We start from the raw sequence: 14,213 nt of genomic DNA, 5'->3' as shown, positions 1-14,213 counted from the left end.
CAGTATTTCAATCATTCTTACAGATCCCTTCAGTTCACTCGGCCCTCTGTCCTCTCACACTGTTTCACAGGACTGTAAGCCTCCACAGGCTCAATCATCCACCTTCTGCACAATATTCATAAGTAACGAGCATTGGTGTAGGTTAGACAACCATAATTCACTAGATTCCACTAGATCTTTTATTGTATAATCATAATTATTTTAAAGTCCAATATTTTATTTATCCCTGAATCTGATTTTGTTAGTAGTTTTATCTTTTGAGAACAATCTCTATTTTTTTCTCTCTTTTTTTCCCTGTGTGTCTTATAATTTTGATTCAATGTCAGACATTGAATATACAGAACCATGGACACTGGGATAAATATTATTTAAGCCCAGAAGTGGGCCTGTCTCATCTCTGTCAGGCCGTTAGCATGGCAGATGATGGTAGTGGGGGAGGGTAGAGCATTCGGTCTCGTTTGTAGGCAAGCTGGATTTATATTCGTTTCTAGAATCACAATGAATTTAGAGTCATCCAGTGGTTGTCTGCCATTCCCCTGTGCTTATGTAAGGTCCGGAATGCTGGAGGGTTTTTCTCAGTGTCCTGCTTGGTCCTCAGCTGGAAGGCAGTAGGCTGTACACACATCACAGTGGATATGGATGTTTAATGTTGTTCCCTTGCCCTCCACAACAAGTAGATGGCTCTTGCTTTTTGTTCCATGCAAGGTTAGAGCTGGATGTGGGGAGTAAGGGCTGGGGAGGGGCTCTCGGTCTTCCTACTCCAGTCTCTGGTTTAGCAGACCCTGTGCCCAAGTCACGGGGTAAGGACTTTCTCAGCCTTCTGTCCCTCCTCGGTGGCAGACAACCCTACTTCTTACTTAGTGCTCAAGTAATGGCATCGTTTCTTACTACGCTCTGCCAAGAGAGAAGAGTTCATGTGCCGCATCTTTTCTTGGAGGAGCTTCTCACCCTTTGGAATTCAGTTCACCTCAGGGTCAGCTCAGGTGAGGAACTCAGTCTCTGAGGGATTCAAAAAAATTATTATATTTTTTAGGCTGTACAGCTTTTCCCCACATATGGTGGGAGCAAAATTCTTTGAAGTTTTCCTCATCTTAATGAGAAGCAGATCTCCTGCTTCTTTTTTAAGAAACTTTCAAACAATTTTAACATGCCCTGCAAAACCTTGCACAGTCATATTTGCTTATCTGTCCAGCCAAATCTTGTATCATCCTCCCCTCCTTCATTCACTATACTCCAGCAACAGTGATGTCTCACTTCCTCAAATGTGCCAAGTTTGTCCCATCCCCAGAGCCTTTGCACATGCTGTCCACTCAGCCTAGAGTGTTCTTTCCCATGTCTATACCTCCTTAACGGTAGTTCCTCCATAGGTCCTTTACCCCACATCCCCTTTCCAAATTAGTACATAAATCACTTCCTTGTTCTTTCTCACAGCTGGACAATATCCCATTATCTGGATATGTTGTCTCCAGTCAGTCCCCATTGGTGGTCATTTAGATTATTGCCAATCCTTGTTTGTTTTAATAATTAATTTTGTACGGAAAACATACTTGTGGTCTAGATTCCTAGAAGAATTGTGGGTTTTTAAATGGTACATGAGGACAGTGAAGATAGTGCTTCAGAGTCTGGGTGCTGCCACCTGCCAGTCGTGTAACTTGGACAAATGATTTCACTTTTCTGTGCCTCAGTTCCCTCATCTGTAAAATGGGGATGATCGCAGTACCCCTTAGAATGGCCGTGAGGCCGAGCAGAGGTGGTACATGTGTCGTACTTGGAACAGAGTCTAGCACATAACCACTCAACAAATGTCAGCTGTTATGATTAGCACTTAAGATTTTACAGACAGGGGTGCCTTGGTGGCTCAGTGGGTTAAAGCCTCTGCCTTCAGCTCAGGTCATGATCCCAGAGTCCTGGGATGGAGCCCCACATTGGGCTGTCTGCTCAGCAGGGAGCCTGCTTCCTCCTCTCTCTGCCTGCCTCCCCACCTACTTTTGATCTCTGTCTGTCAAATGAATAAATAAAATCTTTAAGAAAAAAATAAAGATTTTACACAGATATTGACGAGTTCCTATAAATATGTTAACAATTTATACTCCCATCAGTATGGGAATGACTATCTCTAAACACTTTCAACACAGTGTCTTATTAAACAACTTTTTAATCTTTACTAACATGATATACATGACATCTCATAATAGTTTAATTTGTATTTGTCTCATAAGGAATAAAGTTAAGCATATTTTCATGTGTTTAAATGCATTTGTCTTTTCCGTGTCCTGAATGTTCAGCATGTTCCCCTGACTCCTATTCATCACTGGCCTTGTTCTTACTGATTTGTGTAATTCTTTGTGTGTTCAGGGATTTAGTCTTTGTGCTGTAAGTTACTCTTTCATAGTATTCAACACTTTTCTGTCATTGTACTTACTTCTATTTTTAATGATGTCTTTGTTTATAATTATGTTTTAAGGCTCCATAGACCAAGTCCAAGTTTATTTGTTCATCATTGCATATTGAACACAAAGTAAAATACTGAACACATAATAAGTGATTGATACGTATTTGATGAATGGGCCAGATATGACAAAGAAAAATCTCATTACCTAAATAGACTGGAAAATTGGAAGGAAACTAGTTTGTACCAAAACATGATGAGTTTAGTTTTGGATATGTTGAGTTTTAGGTGACAGCTAAATATGTATAATACTCTTACTTTGGCAAGATACTCATGAAGATTTTGGAGCCATCCCCATGAAGTGGTTGATTGGAAGCAGATGATCTTTGATGGAGAGGATGTTATGTGAGAGTCTATGGACAAACACTTCCAATTGGAAACAATTTCAAGTGATTATGGTTGTAATAATAGTTTTAAGACAGATACAAAATGAAAAGGAAAAACAGAAACATTATATATTTACAAGAATAAAGCAAATGAGGAATGGAGAAAAAAATTTAATGCCTTGGAATAATAATGGCTATTGAAAAGTATTTAGATCATGTTATAATTTTGCCCAAATCACTGTGAAGAAATGAAATCATTTACTAATGGAAAACAGGGTCTAGCTTAAGCATACAAGCTTGTGTAAATCAAAAGTGCTCTTTTTGTATAAAGTAAGCTACTTGGTTTATCAGTATTGTGTTTTTCAGTTGATAACTGGATGGTGATTGTTTTCTCTAGTACTAAGCTATCACTAAGAGATTATTATTATCAATTTAGTATCCAGTTCTGTTTTTCAGATTATAGTAGCTGCATGAAAAAGAAGAAATCATTCAGTCTTCTAAAAAGAAATGCTTATTTTTTCAGAACAGAGAATTTATCCTAAAATAAGCTGTGCATATTATTTAACACAAAAGAATCATCTTTATGGCTGCAGTCATTCATTAACCATATTGACTAAAATGAATATGGATTAGTACCTTTAATAAATCTGTTGTGAAGTTATAGTCCTTGTTTAATAATTGTAAGAAAATAATCAGGGGATGCCTGAGTGGCTGAATTGGTTAAACGTCTGCCCTTGGTTCAGGTCATGATCCCAGGGTCCTGGGCAAGGAGCCTGCTTCTCCCTCTCCCTCTACTGCTCCTCCTGCTTGTGCTTGCTCTCTCTCTGGCAAGTGAATAAATAAAATCCTTTAAAAAAGAAAAGAAAGAAAGAAAAGAATCAGGGCAGGAATTCTATTCTGATGGCAGAGAGAATGTGTGGTACTCCAATGTCAGTCTCAATTTTTAAATGACACTGTGGATTAAAAGGTACTAAGGTATACATTTTTTTCTCCTTTTCATGAAAAAAAAATCTGTGATTTAAAATCTAGAAGTATAGCCATAATGGTTGGACAAACAAATCATTTGGACAAAAACCTTAGTCCCATTAGAATGACTTTCTACCTAACCTTGAGCTGTCTCTTTGCCTTATTAACTGGATAGTCTAGTATTTCTGAGCATTTTTATCATGAAAGCAAGATTCTTCTGTACACTCATGACATTCTTCCTTGCAGGCAACGTGGTTGTCCGTGATCAATAAAATGATCATGCAGAAAGTGTGAAAAAAGAAAATCAGCCTCCTTGAACAGGTGCAGCAGCAGATTATCGGGGCCCGTGTGCCTGGGCATGTGCTGCTGGAAGAGATGGATACGGTGCCACTTCAGGGGCTTCTAAGAAGCCAGCCACTCGCTTATGCTGCCTTCCCAGAAACAGTCATTTTTTACTAAAAGAGGAACATTTATTCACCAAGAGAGCAAAGAAGCTCCTAGGTGCCTGTGTTCATTGGCAAAGGATACCGTTACAGAATTTTTAGCCAAGGTCTTTTTTTATACAACTTGTGTTAATGGACTGGAAATAGATCTAAAATAAAAATTTTCTTGTTTTCCTTAATTATAAAAGCAACTTCAGAACCGTTCTCAAGGAAGATTCTTAAAGAAGGGAATGGTGACAGAGTGATGTTTTATTTCATTCAAACAGTTCGTGAATTTTTTTTAAGTATTTATTTGACAGAGATCACAAGTAGGCAGAGAGGCAGGCAGAGAGAGAGAGAGAGGAGGAACCAGGCTCCCCACCGAGCAGAGAGCCCGATGCAAGGCTCCATCCCAGGACCCCTGGAACATGATCTGAGCTGAAGGCAGAGGCCTTAACCCACTGAGCCACCCAGTGGTGCCCCTAGGCGCCCCTAGTTTGTGCATTTTTGCTCAGTCTCATGCTGAGACTTAGGGGAATGGAAGTCAGTGGTCTATTGTGGTAGCTCAGTTTCTTTCCAAAGAAGTAGACTACCTGAGCCATGCAGTCTGTTCTGTAGTGCATTAATGTAGTTTACACCCATCAGTGGATTCATGGCAAGCCAGGATCAAAAGACTGATCCAAAACGTCAATTAAAATCCTTAGCACCATGCAGGGATATAGCAGAAGGACAGAAACTATTGTATTCTAGAGGGGTGCCTTCCATAGCTGTAATATAAAAGAATGGGGCTGCTCAACATGGGCCTGTTCTCTAGATATGAGGACACAAATGTACTCATTTACAGAAATATGGCCAAATAATTTCTTGCTTACTTCAATCTGCATTTCTTTATAGCTCACTAAATACTCTCAATCCCATTAACAGAAATGAAAGCTAAGTTTAGCAAATTGTTTGGCCGTTTATGTTTAGTACACAAAATTCTTAATTAACAAAATAAAATACCACAGTCCATTGTAAATCACTTTGCTAAACTTTCAGACTTCACAAGGAATTTGGTCTTGTCCAGAAGCTACTTTCAAGCCCCTGCTGATCAGGCACTCATGCACCAATACCCTGTAGAGCTGAGCGAAAACATGTAAAGGGAGCCAATTAAGGAAATGTCGAGCCAGAATAGAAAAGCAGGGGTTGTCTTGTCTATCCTCTGTCTTCAGGCAAAAACCATTCCCTGCACCAAAAATTTTTGCTTGAATCCTGCTGACAAAAATGCTCACCCCATGTAAATGACAAGTCATAATCCAGTTAATGCAACTAAAGCAGATTGTTAACTGTTCCAGACTTATTTATTGTGTTCTAAAGATGCTGAATCTGAAAGCTCATCTGAATTGTTTTAATTCCTTCTTTCGAGAAAATTATTTTGTACAAGAAATGTACTCAAATAATTGTAAAGATGTGGGAAGTTTGCATCCAGGAAATAAAGTTATCTTTATCATCTTATTAAATGTATTTTTGGTTTCCCTTCACTCTAGATCTACCTTATGGGTGGGAGGAAGCTTACACAGCAGATGGAATCAAGTACTTCATCAAGTAAGTACAAGCATCTCAACCAAGTAAGCAGTTTCCTTCACATCTGGAGAGAACCTGGAAGTTGCAGAATAATCAGCAAAACCAAGAAACCCTCTTGGAGGTTACAAAAATTAGTAACAAGAAATGAAGCCTCACCATTTTCATTTCATGTGATTTAAATGCTAATATCAGATACCGTTGGCTAGGGGGAAAACTGGTGATTATTTCAAGGGAAACAGCAAAAAGTTGGAACAAGATCACAATCTGAACTTAAATATTGGCTGCCTGAATTCACTTCTGGCTAAAAGTATTAATACTTATGAGAGTTAATATCTAATGAAAAAAATCGACTTTGTATGTCTTAACACTTCTTAATATTTAATGCAGTAATACTAATAATAATCAGCATTTTTAATGCTTTACAGTTTATAAAGTTCATTCATTCTGCAAATATATTTTGAGCATTTGCTCTGTGCCATGCAATGTTCCGTGCCTTGGAGATCCAGTGGTAAAATATACAGACTGGTTGTCTGATGTAATGGAGTTCATAAGTAGGGAGGAAAGACAGGCAGTAAATAACTAACAAGATAAATGAGGTATAATGTGAACAAACTCTATCTCAGTTCAGAACACCTTTTGAGGTATGTGTGCCTTATTTTCACTGTTTTATGGATGAAGAACATAAGAGCTTACAGGAGTTGCCCCAAAATCCACAGCTATTAAATTAATATTAAACCAGAATAGAATCAGAGTCTTTTGACTCCAGGATTCTTCTGTCCTGGACTCTTTCAAAGCTAGGTCTCTTTGAAAGCCTCAACATTAATACATATTCTATATGCTGAACTGGTTATTAGTTTTACCCTGGACAAAGCAGACTGATCTACTCTGTTTTGAGGAGCTCCTGTCATGCCAGAATTGATATTATGAGAACACAAATGGAAATCCCAAAGACTCTGAGACCTAAAAGACTCCCTTTATTGTCCCTTCTAGCAATGTACTCTTGTTAGACATTTGGAGAGGAAAGGGGAGATAATGTCCTTGATGTCTCCTTTCAGGTGTGCAGGTATTTTTCAAAGCAGTATCTGGATTCTGGATGCCCAAGCTCTGTCACTTTACACAGGTTCTGTACCTCTCTTTACCTCAGTTTTCTAATCATAAAGTAAGAGAAGTATGGCCTACTTCATACAGTCGTTAACCTTGTTGATCTCCTGGAATATTTGAATCATGGTACTGTAGAGGTGGCAGGAAAATGAAAAAACCACATTCATGTTTTCATTGGGTTTTTCACTCATATTAACATTGTAATGATGTATTTATTTTTTGAGAGAGAGAGAGAGCATGTGAGCAAGGGGAGGGGCGAAGGGAAAGCATCTCAAGCAGACTCTCCACTGAATGCAGAGCCTCACACAGGGCTTGAACTCATGACCTCAGGTTCATGACCAAAGCTGAAATCTAGAGTCAGACCCTTAACCGACTGAGCCACCCAGGTACCCCGAAAATGACCATTTATTGACCAAAACCTGATAACCAGGCATGTGTTAGGTATATATTCTGTGCATTGTATCATTTAATTCTCCCAACAGTTCAGAAAATGGACACCACTTGGCTTTTATCAGGTTGGTATTATGGTGGTGGTGAGTTGCATCCTGCCTTCAGCCATGCCTGTCTCCTAGAAAGTCCCCAAAAGAAATGCCTGATCAAAGGAAGGCAAATGTAGCATTCAATTATTTCCGGGGTTCTGGTTCAAAGACCTTTAAAAAAATATAAGTAAATGAATCTGGACCCTGTGGGGACTCTTTAGCCACAGCCAGCGCTCAGTAGTATATCCTAACCCAAAGCTGAGTGTCAGCACCTAACTAGTGCCCCGTGAAGAAAGGATGTCAAGGGCACAATCACTATCACCAAAGACAAAGAGGGAGCAAGAGATGGCCAGCCAAATGGTGAGTGTTTCCCCTTGCCTGGTACCCAGCTGGCTTAAGCCACTGTGTCTAGCGGACTAGAACAATAGTCTTGGGCCAGGCTCCTACTACAAGGAAGAATAGCATCCAAGGAGGGGAGAAAAGAGAAAGAATAAACAAGCCATTTGCCCTGAGGTCTACCTCAAAGTCCTGTGGAAGAAACAGACAGAGACACTACATTATGTAGTCTACTCCAGCATAGAAAATATAGCCCTCAAACCTAAATCTAAATATATTCCTTAAACCTGTCTTTTGGAAGCAGATCAATTCTCTTCCTAGACCTTAATCTTGACTTATAAAGAAAGCAGGAAAGAGATGATAAGATAGATTTGTTTCCCAAAGGACAACACTAGATACCATTGTGTCGCCATTACAGTTGGAGAAACTGTGAAAAAAAGGCTAACTCACACACACACACACACACACACACACACAAGCTTTACCACCTCCACCTCCTTATTTTAATGTTGTATGTTTCCATGTGACAAGAAAGATATATTTTTTTTAATTTTTATTTATTTATTTGACAGAGATCACAAGTAGGCAGAGAGGCAGGCAGAGAGAGGAAGGGAAGCAGGCTCTCTGCCGAGCAGAGAGCCCGATGCGGGGCTCGATCCCAGGACCCTGGGATCATGACCTGAGCCGAAGGCAGAAGCTTTAACCCACTGAGCCACCCAGGCGCCAAATCTTGGTTTAGGGAGAGCTCCATACCTTATTCATTTTTTTTAATTAACATCTAATGTTACAGCTCTGTGATTTATCAGTCTTACACAATTCGCAGCACTCACCTTAGCACATACCCTCCCCAATGTCCATCTCCCCACCACTCCATCCCTCCCCACCCCCATTCATTCCAGCAACCCTCCATTTGTTTCCTGAGATTAAGAGTCTCTTATGGTTTGTCTCCCTTTCTGGTTTTGTCTTGTTTCATTTTTCCCTTCCTTCCCCTATGATCCTCTGTCTTGTTTCTCAAATTCTTCATATCAGGAAGATCATATGATAATTGTCTTTCTCTGATTGACTTATTTCGCTTAGCATAATACCCTCTAGTTCTGTCCATGTTGTTGCAAATGGCAAGATTTCAGGGTTTTTTGATGTCTGCATAATATTCCATTGCATAAATATACCATGTCTTCTTTATCCGTTCATCTGTTGATGGACATCTGGGCTCTTTCCATAGTTTGGCTATTGTGGACATTGCTGCTATGAACATTGGAGTGCACATGCCCCTTTGGATCACTACATTTGTATCTTTAGGGTAAATACCCAGTAGTGCGATTGCTGGGTCATAGGGTAGCTCTATTTTCAACTTTTTGAGGAACTTCCATACTGTTTTCTAGAGTCGCTGCACCAGCTTGCATTCCCACCAACAGTGTAGGACAGTTCCCCTTTCTCTTCATCCTCACCAACACCTGTCGTTTCCTGACTTGTTAATTTTAGTCATTCTGACTGGTGTGAGGTGGTATCTCACTGTGGTTTTTGTTTGTATTTCCCTGATGTGCAGTGATGTTGAGCACTTTTTCATGTGTCTGTTAGCCATTTGGATGTCTTCTTTACCTTATCCATTTTTAAATAGCAGAATAGAAACTTGGTTCTAAGACTACTTAGTTATCTCCTGGAGATTAGAAAGGCCAAATAGTAAAGGTAAGAAAAGCTAACACTGTATAGTGCTTCCTTTCCTCAGCCTCATGGAGGAATGGGTAGCTTGCCTGAGTTAGGTTTTTCTACTAGAAGTTAACCCCATTCAAGCACCAGTATTTATTTTAGCTTGATATTCTTTTTTTTTTTAAAGATTTTATTTATTTATTTGACAGACAGAGATCACAAGTAGGCAGATAGGCAGGCAGAGAGAGGAAGGGAAGCAGGCTCCCTGCTGAGCAGAGAGCCCGATGTGGGGCTCGATCCCAAGACCCTGGAATCAAGACCTGAGCCGAAGGCAGAGGCTTTAACCCACTGAGCCACCCAGGTGCCCCTTAGCTTAACTATTCTTGATCAAAGTTTTACTTGATAAGTGTTACATACTTCCCTGCCTTCCTACAATGAGGCCACTGAACAAAATCTTTAGTGAGTTCTGCAGAGGGATGGTAAGCTATATAAACTAGAACGAGACCCAGCTATCCTCTCTTATGGCTTTCAATGTGCCTGGCCATCCCCTTATCCCCATTTTCCTTTTTTATCTTTTACATACCTCACCCTCTTCCCCAGGTGTTTCTCCTCTGAGGAGGCCAGGACGCCAGACCATCAAACTTAATGTGAATCGCTTGTGAATAGGTCTTGGGTGTGGGCCTGCAGGGGTTTGTGTGAGTTAAGTTCAGGAGTTCTAGTGCAGGTAGAGCTGATTATGGGAAAGCCATCTGATCTGATACAGGGGAAAGAAGAGCCTGAGCTTTGGATTTGGAGAAACTTGGGTCCAAATTCTGGTATCTCCACGGGATAGCTGAATGACCTTAGGCATGTTTACTTAAGCTCTCTGAGCTTTAATGCTCCGTATTTGCAGAATGGAAAGAGTATTAGCACTTCGTAGGGTTCTTGTCCAGAATGGATGAGCTTATGTATGTGAAAAGCCTATCATAGCACCTGAGCCAAAGTACACACTTTCAGCCAAGTTTAGCCCGCCCCACACCCTCCCCTCACTCTTAACATTCTGATGGGGGTTACTTCCTGCTCCTAGCTGCTGGGTTCAGATAGGTGATGTTGCCACATCCGTAATGGCTGCATACACAGACATCCATTGTATGTCCTTCATGGAACTGTGTAGCTTTTTTGTCTTATTTTTTCATCTTCATCCTCCCATTTACCCCAGCTGAAATTTTGAGCCTGGATAGCCTTAGATTTTGAGATAGGAGTAGTTAATTTACCAGGTAAATGTACTTTGGAGGCAAGAAATAGCAAGTAATGAACTCAGGTCATTGCCTCTCTTACGTTTATTTAAAAAGAACAGGTTGAAATTGCCCTTCCAGGACACTGGAGGAGATAATGGCCTGTATACATATAATCTCTTCCCTGAAATTGACACCTGTCACTGACTTCCCGGAAATTGAATTGTTCCATCTGATGGAAGCCAAGCCTCAGGCAAAGGAATAACTGTCAGTGCTGTCCCAAGAATGCCCAGACAAATATAGTCCTCATTGAATATTCCTGCACATGTCCATTGCACACCTAATAATATTTTGTAGTCATCTACTTAAGTTCTCATGCAAGAGAAGAAAGCATTTTACCTGGTATAAATAAATTTAGTCAAAATGTTGGCTGTGCTAGAGCCAGCATTTCACAGAACTAAAAAACATGTGTCTGTATATATGTATGTGGGTGTATATATGCATATAGGCATATATATGCATATTGCCTCACTTTTGTGTGTACATATAAATACACGCACACAAACACACACCAGTGCATTCAAGGGAAGACTTCCATATTTTCTCCTCAGAGATTTGCAGCATTCTTAAATTTAGCAACAAATGTCAGTTACGGTGATGGTGCTATGATGAAACCATTTGATTTACTTAACCATTTTCCTACCCAGTTTCTTCCCTTTGAAAATGGTATACTATTATAGATTTACAGTAGTCCTTTGGTATGATTCCACTTTAAAATGTGTTACAAAATTTAACAAAATTACTATGAGAGTTATGTTTAGCAGTAAAACCTAATTTAATTCTTACAAATCGGACATTACTGCTACATTGCTTTCATTGTGTTCTTTTCTTTTGCTATTGAAAAATTCAGATTCACTGTGATTGATGATCATAATCATGTGAATTCTACTGCTGCATGATAAATTTCTCCCAAATTTTGCAGCTTAAAACAGTAAACATTTTCTTACGCAGTTTCAGAGGGTCAAGAATGTGGGTTTTTTTTTGTTTTTTTTTTTTTTAAAGATTTTTTTATTTATTTATTTGACAGAGAGAGATCACAAGTAGGCAGAGAGGCAGGCAGAGAGAGAGGAGGAAGCAGGCTCCCTGCGGAGCAGAGAGCCCGATGCGGGGCTCGATCCCAGGACCCTGAGATCATGACCCGAGCCGAAGGCAGCGGCTCAATCCACTGAGCCACCCAGGTGCCCCAAAGGACTCTTTTTTTTTTTTTTTTAAGATTTTATTTATTTATTTGACAGAGAGAGAGATCACAAGTAGGCAGAGAGGCAGGCAGAGAGAGAGGAGGAAGCAGGCTCCCTGCAGAGCAGAGAGCCCGATGCGGGACTCGATCCCAGAACCCTGAGATCATGACCCGAGCCGAAGGCAGTGGCTTAATCCACTGAGCCACCCAGGCGCCCCCAAGAATGTGGTTTTATAGGATCATTCTGACTCTTTCTCTCTGGGTTTCTCATGAAGGTGTGATCAAGCTACTAGCCAAGGCTAGGGATTAAAGAGTACCTTAGTGGGGCTGGTGAATTTATTCCAAGCTCACACATCTGTCTGTTGGCAGGAGGCTTCAGTTCCTCACCAAAACATGGACATTTCTTCATGTTTCTTCATGTTTCATGTTTCTTCAAGGCAGCAGGCTTCCCCCAAAACAAGAGAGAAGAGAAAGAGTAAGAGCAAGAGAAATATGAAGACAAAAGCTACAATGTCTGTATAACCAATCCTAAAAGTGAGTGGTATACCATCACTCCTGCCATATGGAATTGGTCACACAGACCAACCCTGGTACAGTGTAGAGAGTAGGATGGCCAAAAGGTGAGGATCACTGGGACCTGTCTTAAAGGATGCCTACCACAGTGCTATTTCACAATATATGTAAATACACACACACACACACACAGTTTGTATATATTGTATATAAACATATGTTTATATGTGTGTATATGTGTATGTTTTATATATATGTGTGTGTGTATAACCTATACAGCTGTGTAAGTAACACAGATATGTCAGTATTAAACACTTGCTTCAAACACGGAATGATGCGGGGCACCTGGGAGGCTCGGTGGGTTAAAGCCTCTGCCTTCGGCTCCGGTCATGATCCCCGGGCTCTCTGCTCAGCGGGGAGCCTGCTTCCTCCTCTCTCTCTTCCTGCCTCTCTGCCTACTTGTGATCTGTCTGTCAAATAAATAAATAAAATCTTTAAAAAAAACAAACATGGAATGATGCTATGTATAGTGATCAGTGAGTTTTCCAGTAGGTATAATCATTTGGGTCTTTTTTTTTTTTAAGATTTTCATTTATTTGACACACAGAGAGAGGTCACAAGAAGGCAGAGAGGCAGGCAGAGAGGAGGAAGCAGGCTCCCTGCTTTGTGTTGATATGCCTTCAATGTGAGATCTCTCCTCGTGTTATAAAAACTTTGTCCATTACATAGGAAGAAGTATACTTAGAACATTCAAATGTCGATCAGTAGAACCTAGGACGTCTGTAATTTCTGAATGAAACAGAAATTTCGGTCTAGAGCAGGGAAGGGAAATAGATTTCAACTCACTGTCTCAAACATGGTTTTGTGAAGAATTCTAAGCTGTATTCATCCTTGGTGATGTCTGTCAGTAGGGTCTGCTGTGGGCGCGGGGGTGGGGAAGAGGTGTAGGGGACATATGCCATATCTTTGCATCTTTGGTCTTCTAATTTTGCTAATGCAGAAACTCTGCCAAGGTGAGCAGTAATAATACAGAGGGTAGGTTGAAATAATGAAATAAATGATGATAAGCCACCCAAAGAAGTTCTTATAAGATAGTATTTAAAAGCTTTGCTTTAATGACTCTAAAAGATAAATGATTTCTGGTAGGCATGGCTGTCTTCATTTCTCTCCAGTCAGAGAAATTAATGACCCTAAATGATTGTCTTCATTGACTTGAGGTAGGACATCCTATTAGGTTGTTCCCAGGGAGGAAAGAATGTGGATCATAGCCTATATTTGAATCAGACTTTGCCATTGTCAGCTTACTGTATTAATTAAAGGCTTAAGTTACATTGTGTCCTCTCATTTATAAATTATATAGAGAACACAAGAGAAAAAATTGGAGGTTATGTTTTCTTACCCCCTAACTTTATTTTACAAGTATAGCCTGTGCTGGGTAATTCTAATGTAATTACAAATTCGGGTGATTGGAGGGGAGGTTGGAGAGGAAACGGATGGTTTCTGGATTGGAAATAATAAGCTGCTACTTTTGACTTTTCCTAAGTCTTTGGCAGACTAGTTTAGTTCCACTTTAGTGGACACTATCAGGAGCCCTCCTTCTGAAGACCTCATTAATTTGGCTGCTTTGATTCATTTTGGGTAAGTTAAGAAATACCCATTCACAGATGACTATAAGTCTAAGGCTCACTTGATGAGGCACAGGGCAGTTTCTGTGCACCTAACTTCAGCATAGAAAAGGAGAGTGCATGTTAGCTCCTCAGTACCTTCTACATGCATGAGAATCCTGAGCATTTCATTCTTCATGAGACTGTAATGAAGAAATCAAAAGATGGCTTGAAGGAGGACATATTTTATCCCCAAACACTTCTTACTTATGAATAAATTGTATTCAACGCACTGGTTTGGATGTAACCATCTGTTAGAATATCCATTAACCAGAACAGTGTCTGGTATGTATAGG

General features: G+C 40.1%; 1 protein-coding gene across 5 annotated transcripts in view; it reads left to right on the top strand.

Annotated features, from left to right (window-relative positions):
* Window positions 1-14,213, top strand: part of STXBP4 (syntaxin binding protein 4) — a 160,040-nt gene that overhangs the window by 135,159 nt on the left and 10,668 nt on the right. For all 5 annotated transcript variants that reach the window (XM_045984422.1, XM_045984424.1, XM_045984423.1 and 2 more), the window contains one exon: window positions 5,690-5,747. In XM_045984422.1, the coding sequence (XP_045840378.1) occupies window positions 5,690-5,747 (58 nt within the window). The remainder of the gene's footprint in view (window positions 1-5,689; window positions 5,748-14,213) is intronic.

This window comes from Meles meles, chromosome 18 (genome assembly GCF_922984935.1).
Source record: "Meles meles chromosome 18, mMelMel3.1 paternal haplotype, whole genome shotgun sequence".
NCBI classification, from domain to species: Eukaryota; Metazoa; Chordata; class Mammalia; order Carnivora; family Mustelidae; genus Meles; species Meles meles.
Note: the sequence above shows the minus strand (reverse complement) of the source record. Positions and strands in the feature narration are given on the sequence as shown.